Source organism: Bubalus bubalis, chromosome 2, assembly GCF_019923935.1.
Source record: "Bubalus bubalis isolate 160015118507 breed Murrah chromosome 2, NDDB_SH_1, whole genome shotgun sequence".
Classification (NCBI taxonomy): domain Eukaryota; kingdom Metazoa; phylum Chordata; class Mammalia; order Artiodactyla; family Bovidae; genus Bubalus; species Bubalus bubalis.
The window spans coordinates 117,599,635-117,615,448 of NC_059158.1; the positions used below are offsets into that span (position 1 = coordinate 117,599,635).

General features: G+C 37.0%; 1 protein-coding gene across 2 annotated transcripts in view; it reads right to left on the reverse strand.

Annotated features, from left to right (window-relative positions):
- SLC35F5 (solute carrier family 35 member F5) overlaps positions 1–13,859 on the reverse strand; it is a 40,278-nt gene extending 26,419 nt beyond the window's left edge. The window contains exons 1-7 of one of the 2 annotated variants that reach the window (XM_025277225.2): positions 13,535–13,859; positions 12,587–12,677; positions 12,295–12,436; positions 7,320–7,463; positions 5,063–5,125; positions 2,236–2,317; positions 526–716 (exon numbers count right to left, since the gene is read on the reverse strand). In XM_025277225.2, coding sequence (XP_025133010.1) covers positions 526–716; positions 2,236–2,317; positions 5,063–5,125; positions 7,320–7,463; positions 12,295–12,436; positions 12,587–12,677; positions 13,535–13,574 — 753 coding nt within the window. In that variant the 5' untranslated portion in view covers positions 13,575–13,859. Of the gene's footprint in view, positions 1–525; positions 717–2,235; positions 2,318–5,062; positions 5,126–7,319; positions 7,464–12,294; positions 12,437–12,586; positions 12,678–12,918; positions 12,943–13,534 lie in introns of those variants that run through there. The other variant, XM_044936235.1, reaches the window with a different exon arrangement.
- Between the last annotated feature and the right edge of the window lie 1,955 nt (positions 13,860–15,814).

Here is a 15,814-nt window from a genome sequence, read left to right on the forward strand (position 1 = left end):
GTAGATATAAAAGACCCGGGTTCAATCCTGGGTTGGGAAGATCCCCTGGAAGAGGAAATGGCAACCCACTCCAGTATTCTTGCCTGGAGAATCCCATGGACAGAGGAGCCTGGTGGGCTACAGTCCATAAGTTCGCAAAGAATCAGACACAACTGAAGCGACAGCACACATACGAATTTAAAGTAAAACTATAAAAGCAATTATTTGAAGAAATCAATGCAGTCAATGCAAACTCTTATCTGGATATTTACTAGCATTTGTATTAATATATATCATAGTATAAAATGACTATTATTCAAATTCTAAATACATATGAGTAGTTGTAGTGTACGGTATTTATTACATTCTTTCACATATGACTAGTAATTATTAACTTTAATACTCTAATTTCCCTCTGATGACAGATAACAGAGTTTAGAGTCATGATTAAGCAACCTAAATTGTCTTACACTTCCATAGTATATTGTTGGTATGTATACTGTCTTAAAATTCAAATTCCAAACATATAATAGAGAGAAGACTTACCACAAAGCAAAAAAAAAAGCTGATTTTTGCTACTTGAGTTGCCGTAAGTTTCCCTACAGTTTTGAGTAAGGATTCTTGTTCTTTCACAGTAGGATATGACATGCGAGACAACTTAGCTTCCAAGGCATGGCTTGATGGAAGTTGTCGAATCTCCATAATATTACTAAATCTTACACGAGACTTTTTGGGAACTTAAAAGGAAAAATATAATACAAAATCATTAAACATTTCCCCTCACACCCAACAAAAGTTACAAGTTTTAATATAATGATAAATGCACATAATTTAATATATCTATGATCACATTTGAATAGTCAAAAAAAAAAAAAAACAGTTACATTATTATATGGGACAGCTCTGCTTATTCAAAAGAGTTTGCAGGAAAAAATGTTTCCATTTATGAAACATTTTGATGATTTTAAAATGAGACCAATATTCAAATAAAGTTTCTTCAACTGTATACACGCACAACTGCCTGATTCAGGATATAGTACGAATATTATTTTAGCATTTATGTTGTTCAGTCGCAAAGTCATGTCCAACTCTGTGCAACCCCATGGACTGCAGCGTGCCAGGCCTCCCTGTCCCTCACCATCTCCCAGAGTTTGCTCAAGTTCATGTCCAGTGAATCGGTGATGCCATCCAACCATCTTGTCCTCTGTGGCCCTCTTCTCCTTCTGCCTTCAACCTTGGCCAGCATCAAGGTCTTTTCCAATGAGTTGGTTCTTCACATCAGGTGGCCAAAGTATTGGAGTTTCAGCTTCAGCATCAGTCCTTCCAATGAATACTCAGGACTGATTCCCTTTAGGATTAACTGGTTTGATCTCCTTGCAGTCCATTCTCAAGAGTCTTCTCCAACCCCACAGTTCAAAAGCTTCAATTCTTTCACACGCAGCCTTCTTTTTGGTCCAACTCTCACATCCATACATGACTACTGGAAAAAACATAGCTTTGACTAGGACCTTTGTCAGTAAAGTAATGAGTTTAGAGCTCAAAAAAAGGAAATCTGTCACTGCTTCCATCTTTTCCCCTTCTATTTGCCATGAAGTGATGGGACAAGATGCCATGATCTTAACATTTTTAATACTGAGTTTTAAACCAGCTTTTTCACTCTCCTCTTTCACCCTCACCAAGAGGTTCTTCAGTTCCTCTTCGCTTTCTGCCATTGGAGTGGTATCATCTGCATATCTGAGGTTGTTATTTCTCCCAGCAATCTTGATTTCAGCTTGTAACTCATCCAGCCCGGCATTTATAGTAAAAGCTTATTTGGATTTTTCCTCATAGATATTCAATTTATGAGAATTATTTTCCTAGTCAAGCATGCAAAACATTCTTCTACAGTTCCCCTACTTGCAAGAGAATATCATGGATAAGTTCTGCACTTTACACTGAAGCTGGCTTTCCTTATCACATTCACAACTAGCAAAACTCCTGTAATTCGCTATCAACATCTTTGATGGCCTGGTTGGAGAAAATATTGTTCATTAAAAAATAAATCTATGTTTATAATAACACCATAGAGATTTCTGGTATTTGGAAGCTATTTACATTGAATTAATGAACACTTTGTCAAACTACCAGACAACTACAGGTTGAACCAATACCACATGGAATAGGCAACCCACAGAACCACTAAGTTTTGGAATGGCTTGAATGAAAAGCTAAAATTTTCATCCATTTCTAAGTTATGAAATTCTAAGTTTTGCTTACTTTTTTCAGTATCAATGTTTGTGTTCTCAGGTTTTTCACTTGGAAGATCATGAAATTTCACAGGAACATATAGAGGCTCACTCTGGAATGCAGCAAAAACAGAAACAAATACAAACGGCAAGTATAATATCTGATACACTGGCTAAATTTAAGTGAATGGTTTATAGACACAGATACCACCCAAAAGAGAGCCTTTCGCCACCATGCTTATACAGCATAATTTTCCTAAAATGCATTTTCGAGACTTAAAAAGGAAACTCAAATGATCCACTCAGGTACAAGGACAGAAAGAGTAAGTTTAAAGTTTAGAAATGTAATCGGACAGCACTGGCACATTATGATATTTAACATTTAAAAATCATAAAAACAGACCTCTCTCAGCTAATAGATTATCTCCCATTCCTTTTCATTCATTCTTTTAAGATATATATATCGAGTGCCTACTATGTCAGGTACTGTTCTAGGTCCTGGGGATATAACAGTGAATAGAAACAAAATCTCTGTTCTCAATGATCAGTCAGTCTAATGGGGAAGGCAGACAATGAACAGATAATCACATGTATAATATGTATACAAATTTGCCAAATTGCTTCCCCTTACTACTTGAGTCACCTAAAACCAAAAATTCCTAAAAATCTGAACTAGATTAATAGATAGAAAAATAGCTTCCTCTTACCAGTTCTTACTTCTCATGTCCATAGCAGGTAAACTTACATTTCTCATTAGTCCTCACAACAACTTTATAAAATGGAATTTTAATGGAACTTTTCTAGAAGTTGAGATATAAAATAATCGAGTGGTAGACAACAGAATTAAATTCAGGTTTGTCTAACCATGCTCTAAAGATCTACATTTTTCAGTTCAGTTCAATTCAGTCGCTCAGTCGTGTCCGACTCGTTGAGAACCCATGAATTGCAGCACGCCAGGCCTCCCTGTCCATCACCAACTCCCAGAGTTCACCCAAACTCATGTCCATTGAGTTGGTGATGCCATCCAACCATCTCATCCTCTGTCGTCCCCTTCTGCTCCTGCCCTCAATACCTCCCAGCATCAGGGTCTTTTCCAGTGAATCAGCTCTTCGTATCAGGTGGCCAAAGGACTGGAGTCTCAGCTTCAACATCAGTCCTTCCAGTGAACACCCAGGACTGATCTCCTTTAGGATGGACTGGTTGGATCTCCTTGGAGTCCAAGGGACTCTCAAGAGTCCTCTCCAACACCACAGTTCAAAAGCATCAATTCTTCAGCGCTCAGCTTTCTTTCTACATTTTAAGTGGTTCTAAACACCTCAACTGATTTTGCAAATGTTTCTCAGATGATCTGTATTCAAGGTACAATTCTTCAAAGACACTGTTTCTTAAATCAACATAAAATATTTTTTATTTTTATTTAACTCCTGATACAGACTCTGTCAATTAAAAACATTCAGTAAATGAAGAGATAACAGGATTTGGAAATAGAGTCTCTTTGTTGCATTACAGCATTTGACCTAAAACAATTTGACATGTCCATCTTACAGATAACGGCAAAACTTAGCAAAATAGTAGGGCTTCCCAGGTGGCACAGTGGTAAAGAATTCATCTACAATATTGCAATGCAAGAGACGCAAGAGATGGGGTTTGATCCCTTGGTCAGGAAGACCAATCCACTCCAGTATTTTTGCCTGGAAAATCCCATGGACAGAGGAGCCTAGAGGGCTCTACAATTCATGGGGTCCTATAGTTCATGGGGTCCCAAGAGTCAGACATAAATGAGCACAGCACAGCAGCAGAAGAGTAGGTTGCCATTTCAACTCTTGTCTTCTACGCTAACAGAGACAACTGATATTAGTCTTGTGTTTTCTTCCCTTAGTTTTCTTTTTGTTGTTATTTTGTGTTTTGTTTTGTTTTTTGCTGCGCTGCACAGCTTTGTGATATCTTAGTTCCCTGATCATGGATCAAACACATACCCTTAGTACTAAAAGCACAGGATCCTAACCACTCGACCATCAGGGAATTCCCAATTACTAGTCTTGTTGACACTAAAGATCAGAGAGAGAAAATAAATGACACTTTTTCTAAGTTTAACAAAGCCTACACTGTGCCGAATACCCTATCTTGCAAGCAACCGTAGTTCTAAGAGCCAGATGAACTAAAAAACAGTCAATAAGGTCACCTATAGTGCTTCATAAATTGGTACTAAATTTTAGAGTTACTTTAAAATCTTTCTCAAATAGAATACCACACTTGGAATGATACATTTTAAATACATAACTTAGTAATGATCTAAAAAGAGTATTCTTACATACTGTCTCCAACAAGATTCAATAGTGACTATGTTAATTCCTTTGTAAGCTTGTTTATTATCTGTCTCTCTCCCTTCCTCAAACACACCCTGGAGCATAAGCTGTATTTCAAGAGTCTAGAAGAAATATTTAATATATTAAGTGCTCTTAAAAATTTGTGAAATGAATACACAATCTGCTTACAGAGTCTGTTTCAAGTAAATGCATTTGCTTCTAAGTGATAAAATATAGCAAACATGATGTGACAAAGCTGGTAAGAAACAAAGGAATTCCTTTTCTCTTTTCACTCCTTAACTAATTTCCTCTTCCCTTCTCCCCTTAGAGGTGGCTGAATTGCTTGCTTCTGGGCCCCAGGTATGGCTAAGGAAAGAAAGTACCAAAAAAAAAAAAAAAAAAGAAAGTACCAAATTACAACTCTTGTGGAGAGCACCAAACATGGAGATATAAGTATCTTAACATAGCTGTGGTGCTATCAAAGTTATTTCAGTCCTTCCCACCACGGTCAACTCCACCCAGTCTCTCCCTGACGAGAAAAGAAACACTTACCAAAGAACTATTCATAGTTGTATCTGTTGTGCAAGCAGCAAAGTACCCTTCAGCATCTGCAAACTACAAATTATGAGACATAAAATTCAATTAAACTCATGTTACAAACTAGAACTGATGTGAGTCACAGCTCAAATCAGTAAGAAAGAGTCAATGTAGAAAAATGGAGAAGATATGGACAACTCACAGAAGAATTCTTCTATGCAACAAATACATGAAAAAAGTAACCAAAAACATGCAAATTAAACATGATACCACTGCCTACCTACCCTACTGGCAGATGATTAGGGTTTTGCTGACAGTTCAATCTTATGCACTGCTAACAGACATGAATCCGGTGAAACTACTACAGATGCTAATTTAGTGAAAGGAATCAAAAGCCATAAAATGACACTGGTGTTGTACCCAGCAATTATGCTTTCAGGAATTCAGCCTAACTAAATAACTACATATGAATACAAAGGCATTCCTATTTATTTACAACAAAAGAGAAAGTGAAAACAACTCTAAAAATTGTTAAATAAAATAGGAAACAATGATAACAAATGTTTATTTGTCTGGAAAAGTATTCATGATATGGTAAATGAAAAATCAAGTCAGGTTAGAAAGCAATATATATAGACCAAACCTATTTCTGCTATAAATCTTTTTTAATATATATACATATAAATAGATATCTACAGATAGTATCAAATATTTATAGTGGTCTTAGAATGGTAAGAGTACGAATAGATTATTCTTATTCTTCCTGTTAACATAATTTGTCTCCAACAATGAACTTTATTACTACTGCAATTAAAAAATACTTAACACTGAAAAATGTTCCAGCAATGTTAAGTTTCATAAAAAGTTGTTCGTGATATACTATCAAGCACAAAAAGCAAGTAATAAAACAGGATGTAACAGTATAATTTCATTTTTATAAAAAGTGAAACAAAAATACACACATGTAAAAGAATGATAGTATATATGCCAAAATAGTGTTAGAGATTATTCCTTGAATTCTTTGTTTTGTTCGTCTATATCTTTAAAATTTTCAACAATGTACATGTATTAATACACATGTAACATATTCCTACATGTAATACTACAATGAATGTGCATTTCTATAATGTATACATCTTAACTTTTACAAAGTAAAAACTACACATATTCATAATTTTGGTAAGTTTTTGTGCACAGGAGTATAATGTCCAGTCTTTACCCCCAAAATTACTGAAAAGCCCGATAAAAATCTAAAAAGTTCATTTCTCAAGCATGCATTCATTAGCTAAGACAAGAAATAATATTGTTTTAATTCACAAAAAGTAGTACACATAAAAGAAAAGGATTTATGGAAACAGAAAATAAAACATAGGTTACCAGACGCTGGGGGAAGGAAAGAATGGGCATTCAAGCAGAGTTTCTGCTTGGGATGACAAAAAAGTTCTGGAGATGGATAGTGGTAATGGTTATACAGAAAAATAAATGTACTTAATTCCACTGCACTACACATTTTAAAATGGTTAAAATAGTAAATTTTATGTTATATATATTTGAATACAATAGAAATAGGGTAAAAGAAAAAAATGATTAAAATGGTAAATATGATGGTATGTATATGTTACCAAAATTTTACAAAGAAAGAGAGGGATAGAGAATCTAAAAACAAAAGAAAAAGAAAAGAATAATGTAAGAGATAGTTTTATATTCTTTATTATCAAAATTTGAGTTTCCACTACAAGGAAGATATATCACTATATAAACTGTCATTTTTTTCCAACACTTAAAAACAAGCATGTATGTCACATTAATGAAAGAATATAATTTGATTAGCCAAATATCTGAAAAATGCTCTGAAATATGTTATTTTCATTTTAACATACAAACTTTGAATTATTTTCTTCTATAATCAACTAATTAGATGATATTCATCTGGTCTGCAAATGACCAAAACTTTAGATACTCTTCTTATCCCTTCTCTTCCATCATTTTCTCCACATGTTCTGAACTGAACTGAAATAATATTTAACAACTCAGAGGATATCACAAGGTAAGGGAAAGAAACTGATTATGTACCTTTGATCTTTCACAAAATATTCTGACACCAAGCTGATTAGAAAAAATTTTAAAGTATCGATAAAAGTAGGTTTTTCTTATATCATACTATTTTCATTCATTTAACTGAACAACTTAAAATCTGACATCTTTCGAGAAACTAGTACTTTGAAAAATTGAAAACCCCCTCTCCAACAAACACTTGAAATTTAAAACTTACAAAAGTAGCATGCTTTCCTCGAAATCCTCTTGTACACTGTTGTCTCCAAGGCTTCCAAACTATAAAGCCCAAAAGGTACAGAACGAACATAGACGTTTTTGCAAAGGTGCTGAAGAATGGTTTGTTGTACTGAGTAAAAACATACTGTGGAGGAAAACAGTTACACAAACTATGAGACAAACCTCATTACTCATTTCCAATAAAATAAGATTATTACATGATTTTTAGCTCTAAATGTTCATTTGGAAAGATCAAAAGAGATTACAAAAATATTTTTAATTCATTTCTGAATATTGTCTTTTTCTTACATGCAAAGCATAATATTTCTAAACAACTTGCAAAAAAAGTTTTTAGTTTGCACTGAAAACCTACTATGCAACAGTATCTATATTAGGGACTAAGGCAAAATAAGACAGGCTTTCCTGAGAGGAGATATAAAGATCCAAATTTTATATATAGATAGATATAGATAAGAAGAATACACAGTGTAATATGCTAATACCATGACAGTGGGGTACAGGGTACCACGGGAATACCAAACAAAGATCATTCTGAAGGTTATAGAAGTTTTCCAAAAGAAGCTATTCTTGATCCGTATCTGAAAGGCTAAATAATAGCCCAAACAGAGGAAATAGCACAAAGAAAGCCAATGAAAAAGTATGGGCTATTAAGAAAACTGCATGAAGTTTAAAGTTATTAGGAAGTTATTAAAAAAAAACAACCCTGCAATTATCATTTTTTTGAAAGTATTTGATTTTTTTAAAAGTATAGTTGATTTACAATGCTGTCTTAGTTTCAGGTATACAGCAAGATGATTCAGTTGTGTGTGTGTGTGTGTGTGTGTGTGTATATATATAAACTACCTATTTTTTCAGATTCTTTTCCATTATAAGTTATTACATTGTATTGAATATAGTTCCCTGCACTACATAGGATATCCTTGTTATCATCATTTAAATTGAAAATATCAGAAAGAACTCATAATTTTTATTTCAAAAAAAAAAAATCTTAAAGACAATCTCTTTAATAAGTGGTGCTGGGAAAACGGGTCAACCACTTGTAAAAGAATGAAACTAAAACACTTTCTAACACCATACACAAAAATAAACTCAAAATGGATTAAAGATCTAAACGTAAGACCAGAAACTATAAAACTCCTAGAGGAAAACATAGACAAAACACTCTCCGACATACATCACAGCAGGATCCTCTATGACCCACCTCCCAGAATATTGGAAATAAAAGCAAAAATAAACAAATGGGACCTAATTAACCTTTAAAGCTTCTGCACATCAAAGGAAACTATAAGCAAGGTGAAAAGACAGCCTTCAGAATGGAAGACGATAATAGCAAATGAAGCAACTGACAAACAACTTTTCTCAAAAATATACAAGCAACTCTTGCAGCTCAATTCCAGAAAAATAAATGACCCAAAAAATGGGCCAAAGAACTAAATAGACATTTCTCCAAAGAAGACAGACAGATGGCTAACAAACACATGAAAAGATGCTCAACATCACTCATTATCAGAGAAATGCAAATCAAAACCACTATGAGGTACCATTTCACACCAGTCAGAATGGCTGCGATCCAAAAGTCTACAAGCAATAAATGCTGGAGAGGGTGTGGAGAAAAAGGAACCCTCTTACACTGTTGGTGGGAATGCAAACTAGTATGGCCACTATGGAAAACAGTGTGGAGATTCCTTAAAAAACTGGAAATAGAACTGCCTTATGATCCAGCAATCCCACTGCTGGGCATACACACTGAGGAAATCAGAATTGAAAAAGACACGTGTACCCCACTGTTCATCGCAGCACTGTTTATAATAGCCAGGACATGGAAGCAACCTAGATGTCCATCAGCAGATGAATGGATAAGAAAGCTGTGGTACATATACACAATGGAGTATTAGTCAGCCATTAAAAAGAATACATTTGAATCAGTTCTAATGAGGTGGATGAAACTGGAGCCTATTATACAGAGTGAAGTAAGCCAGAAAGAAAAACACCAATACAGTATACTAACACATCTATATGGAATTTAGAAAGATGGTAACAATAACCCTGTATACGAGACAGCAAAAGAGACACTGATGTATAGAACAGTCTTTTGGACTCTGTGGGAGAGGGAGTGGGTGGGATGATTTGGGAGAATGGCACTGAAACATGTATAATATCATATATGAAACGAGTCGCCAGTCCAGGTTCGATGCATGATACTGGATGGTTGGGGCTGGTGCACTGGGACGACCCAGAGGGATGGTACGGGGAGGGAGGAGGGAGGAGGGTTCAGGATGGTGAACACGTGTATACCTGTGGCAGATTCATGTTGGTATATGGCAAAACCAATACAATATTGTAAAGTTAAAAAATAAGAAAAAAAAGAATAAAAACAAATAAACAAACAAAAATCCTAGTTATGCACATTGAAAGCCCTAGAAAAAAATAACCCATAAGGAATGAGCACCACAAGAATCCAGATGATAATCTGTACCATTTTGAAAACAAAAAAACCATTGATCCTTGAAGAAAAGGGTCAAATCCAAGGCAGGAATGTATGACATAAGTCTAGGACATTTTGTGTCAGAAGGCAAACAGGATGGGGTCCTACTGAAAAAGGACACTAGAGACAATTTAAAGGTGCTCTCACTGGCCAAAGATAGGGCAGTTTAAGCATCAAAGGGATAATAAGCACAATCCTATTTCTTTTTTTAAATTTAAATTTATTTATTTTTAATTGGAGGATAATCGCTTTAAAATATTGTAATGGTTTCTGCCATATATCAACATGAATCAGCCATAGGTATATATGTATATCCCCACCCCCTTGGGCCTCCCTCCCGCCTCTCACCCCAACCAATCCATTAAGTTGTCACAAAGCAGTGGATTTGAGCTCCCTGTGTCATATAGCAAATACAGCAAATTTCCATTGGCTATCTAATTTTACATAAAATAATAACCACAACTGTTTAAAACACATCAAACATACAAAAATCCCTAAATGTATAATGATATACAAAAAATGCTCAATGATTATTTCTGGAAGTTGCTAGGTAACATTAATTCAAAATGAATAAAGAAAAGGAATAAAGATGTATCCAAACTTTCCTATATGAACCATGTTTCAGGATAACCAAACAGTAGTTGCAGAAAAGTTCTCCTTAAAGAATTCCAACTAATAAATGCAGAAGGAATGATCCTTAGAAAAATCAACATTTTATAACCTCTAGTGAAACACTCTCCAGTACTCTTGCCTGGAAAATCCCATGGACGGAGGAGCCTGGTAGGCAGTCCATGGGGTCGCTAGGAGTCGGACAGGACTGAGCGACCTCACTTTCACTTTTCACTTTCATGCATTGGAGAAGGAAATGGCAACCCACTCCAGTGTTCTTGCCTGGAGAATCCCAGGGATGGGGGAGCCTGGTGGGCTGCCATCTATGGGGTCACACAGGGTCAGACACGACCGAAGCGACTTAGCAGCAGTAGCAGCAGCAGCAGTGAAATACTCTATCTGGACAATAATCATAATGGATACTCAACAACTACGTAAAGACTGATGAGGAACTTACAGTGCTCAAATTGGCATCATTCAAAGTAAGACTTGTAGCCATTACCAGCCTCATGCTATGATGTCAAAGGAAGTAACCAACACAATAAATAAAAACTAAACTATTTAAAACTAAAATAAAATTTTAAAGATAAGCTTATTTCCCTATCAATATTAAACAGATTTCTTTGTAGTTAAACTACAGGATGCTAATCTTAAAAAAAAGTTTGTAGAAGAGTGAAAAATCAATGGCCTAATGTATTCCAGAGTCTAACTCCAAAAAGGCTAAAAATTTATTCATCAGATACAATGCCAATGTCAACTATTTACTTAGCTACCATGTGGGATGACCAGCAGTATCACACTGCTTCCTTTGACATTTAAATTCATTTTATAAATGCTAGTCTTCCTTTTGCCTTAAGATAGCAACATGTAAGTTGAAACAGTAATTTCTGAAAATAAATTTTTGCAGGGACCATTAACTAAAGTGAATAAAGTACCTATACAAGTTGAAAGAAAAACTAGCTTGTGAACTCAAAATACCACATTACTACCAATAGGTCATCAATAAAAACAAAATAAAATTTAATTAAAGGCAATCACTCTATACATGTACTTCACAAGAACGTTTAAATCAGCAAACACATAAATGTCCATGCACCAATGTATGTGTACAATAGTGACCATACATGAAAACTCGGATCACTTTCACTCGTTTGTCCAAAAGTATTTTTACTTTCTACTAAATGGTGACTCCTGGATGGCTGTTCCACTAGAAAATAGCATTTATAAAAAAAGAAATAAATTTAGGGGAAAAAAAACACAAAAACCCCACAAATATTAAGAAAATAGGCATGTATCTCATTTTCTACATAACCTCCTTTTAGGGATTTAAGAAAACTGTATGAAACAATAAAAACAGTATCCTTTCAGCTTCAACTTGAATTGATACTAGTTCGTTATAAAAGAAAATTTTATGTGTACGAGACAACAAAAGAGACACTGATGTATAGAACAGTCTTATGGACTCTGTGGGAGAGGGAGAGGGTGGGAAGATTTGGGAGAATGGCATTGAAACATGTAAAATATCATGTATGAAATGAGTTGCCAGTCCAGGTTCGATGCACGATACTGGATGCTTGGGGCTGGTGCACTGGGACGACCCAGAGGGATGGAATGGGGAGGGAGGAGGGAGGAGGGTTCAGGATGGGGAACACATGTATACCTGTGGCGGATTCATTTTGATATTTGGCAAATCTAATACAGTTATGTTAAGTTTAAAAATAAAATAAAATTAAAAAAAAAAAAAGAAAATTTAACAATATTCAAAATACCGCTTAAGTGGGCATAAGAGACAGTAATGGCTAGAGATATATATAATGATATTTCGGTAACACAGCATCATTCCTAGATAAGGCTTACATACCGAAGTAAGTTCTGAGGATGCAACCCATATCACATCAACAAGTAGGAGAATAACAATCCCAAGAGCCATTCGCTTCCGCTGAGTGAAACCACTGCTCTGGGAATTCATTCGGTTCATGATAAACACACACACCATTTGCAGTCTGTTTTTAGAAAAACACAGATCACATTAGAAAGGATCTTTAAAAAATAACCATATAAAAATGAGAATATAAGTACAACAGAAGTATGACATTTGTTAAGCTAATGTTCAAAGTCATACAATTTTTGTTTTTTTAAAGTGTTGAATTTACCTTATTTTAAAGGCCTTTCTGAGATCTTGAAGAGCAATGCCTGAAAACTTAGCAGATCTGAGTCTAAACGGAGGTGAAGAACTCAGCGCACCTAAAAATCACCACAGAATAATGCTTGTGAAAACATCAACCACTCAAAATAAGACTCATAAGCTCTTTTTCACTCTTCACCTTTAAAATGAAAGCAAATGAAAGAATATGGAAGTATGTGAAATATAACTGACATTTTTCTCTACACTTTTATGTTATCTACTATACATTTCAAATTATACTCAAAGAACACGGTACAAAGAAAAATAGCAAAATTCAACAAACAGCATATTTAAGAATACTTCGCTAGTGAAGAACAGCTTCATAATAGTTTCATAAAGACAGAACTGGATTCGCCGCTCTTGCTACTCTCCAGAGGTACCCAACCCCCGGACAGTGTCTAGACACGCGCCTGTTTCTAAGTGTCTTCTCCGTCCCAGATCTTGAGTGGACTTGGCAGATTTGAGAGGAAGTGATTTGTTTTGTGTATTGAGGGCACGTTTCCAAGCACCTCACGTGGTCAAGGGAAAGGATCCTCCACGCTTCCCCCACCCACCCTTCAGTGTGTCTACTATTTCGATCCGAAATAGTCATTCAGGAGGTGGGTGGGGAAACAGCTGTTCAAGGGAATCTTCCTTTTTTCGAGGAGGGAAAAAAAGAAAGTTAAGGCAGTGAGGTCTCCCCGGAGGGAGATTAAAGCCCTGAGGCGGCGGCGCCGGGCAGCTTCCTCAACTACCAGAGTCTAGACTGGGCTCGAGCGCCCCTGTCAGCCTCCACCTCGATAGGTCCCCAGACACTGTGGCCATTTCGGTCAGAGCACCTCGGCTGCTACCAGAGGCTGAAGAGTGGGGCTGTTCGGGGCCCTTGGTCCCCGGCTTCAGTTCCGAGTGATTTCGCGGCCCTCCTGTGCCTACTTACCTGGCCTTCCTGCCCCGGGATGGTGTCGTGGCGGCACCATGAGCGGACCCGGCCCGGACCCGCCGCCGCCCAGGGCCACGGCCGCGGCCTCGGACTCACAGAGCTCTCGCGCCGCCTGTCATTGCGCTGCGCGCAGGCCTAGCCCCTGAAGCCGCGGTGGGCCTCGGGGCGACGCTGCGGACGCCAACCGGCTCCACTCGGTTCGGGAGGGCTGGGGGCGGGCGAAGGTAAGGAACCGCGCAGGCAGCGATGGCCGCGGAGGCCCGGAGCTGGACCCTGGTCCCGGCCCCGCCTCCGGCCGGCCAGCCTGCCAGCCCGCCCTGCGGCCCCGCCCCTCTCTCCAGCCCAAGGGCGGTGGCGCACGGGTTTCGTCACGACTGCGCGACTGCAGGCCGCGGAAGGGTGTACCCCTAGGTTGGTTTGTCTATTGACAGGCGCTGGGCACAGAGCGAGAAGACGCCGCTGGGAAGGCAGAGAGGAGATGGGACGAAGGGAAGCAGGGCGCGGTGGAATGAGAAGAGGGAAGAAGACGTGGGTGGTTGAAGTGGAGCGAGGGAGGTGCCTGAGCCTCCAGATGGCCCCGCACCAAGACAAGAGCTAACAACTGCAGTTGTTAACAAAATTCGGTCAGGAAACTCTCAGTAGTTCTTTCTCGAGAAGAGGACGGAAGAGCAGAATGGCCTGGGAGAACTTTTGCTTTCTGGAAACTCTTGTATGTAAAATAGATTCCAGGTTCGGGAATTAGAAGTTCTGTCAGTAAAGCCAAACTATTTCATCTCCCTGGTCCTCAGATTACTGAAAAGTAGGCATAATAATAGGACCTGCCTCGTCTATTAATTTGTATATATGCTAGGGTTACTTGAGCATACAAATGTGAAGGGTTTAGATAATTCATACAGTAGAACACAAATGTTAATAATTATTAAATTATACAGATTTTTTAGATTAGCTTTTGAATATCCCATAAGAAAAAGCCTTGACCAGCGTCCTGATATGTATTTAGAAAATGAAAATGAGACCAGAAGTTTCTTCACTGGAGTTGTCTACTACCAGCACATTTGTAACGTCTTTATGAGGTGGTGTGAAGAAATTTAAGTTTTCTTTTGTAATCACAATGTAGTGCATTTCTTACCTTCTATATTTCTCCTGTTTTATTGAAATTGAATATATTGAATTTGTTCCGTTAACTAGTAAAGCAATACCATTGAACATTTTTTGTTGACCCAGTTTCTAATAAACTATCAGCATTAAGGTCCTCTAATAAATATTTAGAAAAGTATCATGCAGAATAAAAAAATCTTAACCATTTAAATTACTTAGGGGAAATTTGTTTGCAGACATTGATCAAATTATTCCAGTAGATGCTTTATTCTTGTTTCTTTAGAGTAGCAGACCCATAGTAGACTGAAAAAAATAATAGCATTATGAATACCTTCCAGGATCTAAGAACCAGGAAAATTAGGTTGTACTTCTTAATCTGACCACACTTTATTCCGTGATCTTGAGGACTATTATTCTCTCTACCTCAATTCATTAGAAATATGCTGATACTGTTACCTATTTCTTAAATAAATAATGCAAATGTACGTACTTTGTAAATGTATATAAATTACCATTATTACCACTTATTTCCAGAGCATCTGTTAAAGGACAGTGCCTCTAGTCCTAGGTTAATCTTCCATTAACATGTTTTCCCAGCACACTCTGAGGAAAATTCCACTGGACTACTCTGAGTCAACAGACCCTGGTGTGATTTCTCTGGTGTGGCATCCTGAACTCAGGCATTTCTTTCTTGTGTCCCCACGTCTTGTCCAAGGCCAAGCCCTTAGTAACTTCGAAGTCTTAGAAAGCTGCTTTCTGGTATAACTTTCACTCTTATTTCTGTGATTAATTCTTAGATGCAAGAACTTTACATTTCCCTCCCTAAAAAATCCCAACTGTCTACATTTTCAAATATAAATTCCACAAGAACAAGAATTTTTGCCTTTATTATCCTCCACTATACCCTCAGCATCTAGACTAGGGCTTAACACAGAAGAGTGGTCAATGTCTTGGATGAACTGGAACATGTCACTGTCTCTTGACATTTTAAAGCCTATTTTCTTCCTCATATCTTCATTTTTGTTGGTACCACTATTTTTGTAGTCTCACAGTCTTAAAAGATTGATTTTTCATTTTTATTAATTTCCTTTTTACTCTTCAAAGTTGATCACTCTTTAAGTCCTTTTGAAATCTCTCAGTAGTAGACCCTTAAAATTCATGTTATTAAGTCTAATATCT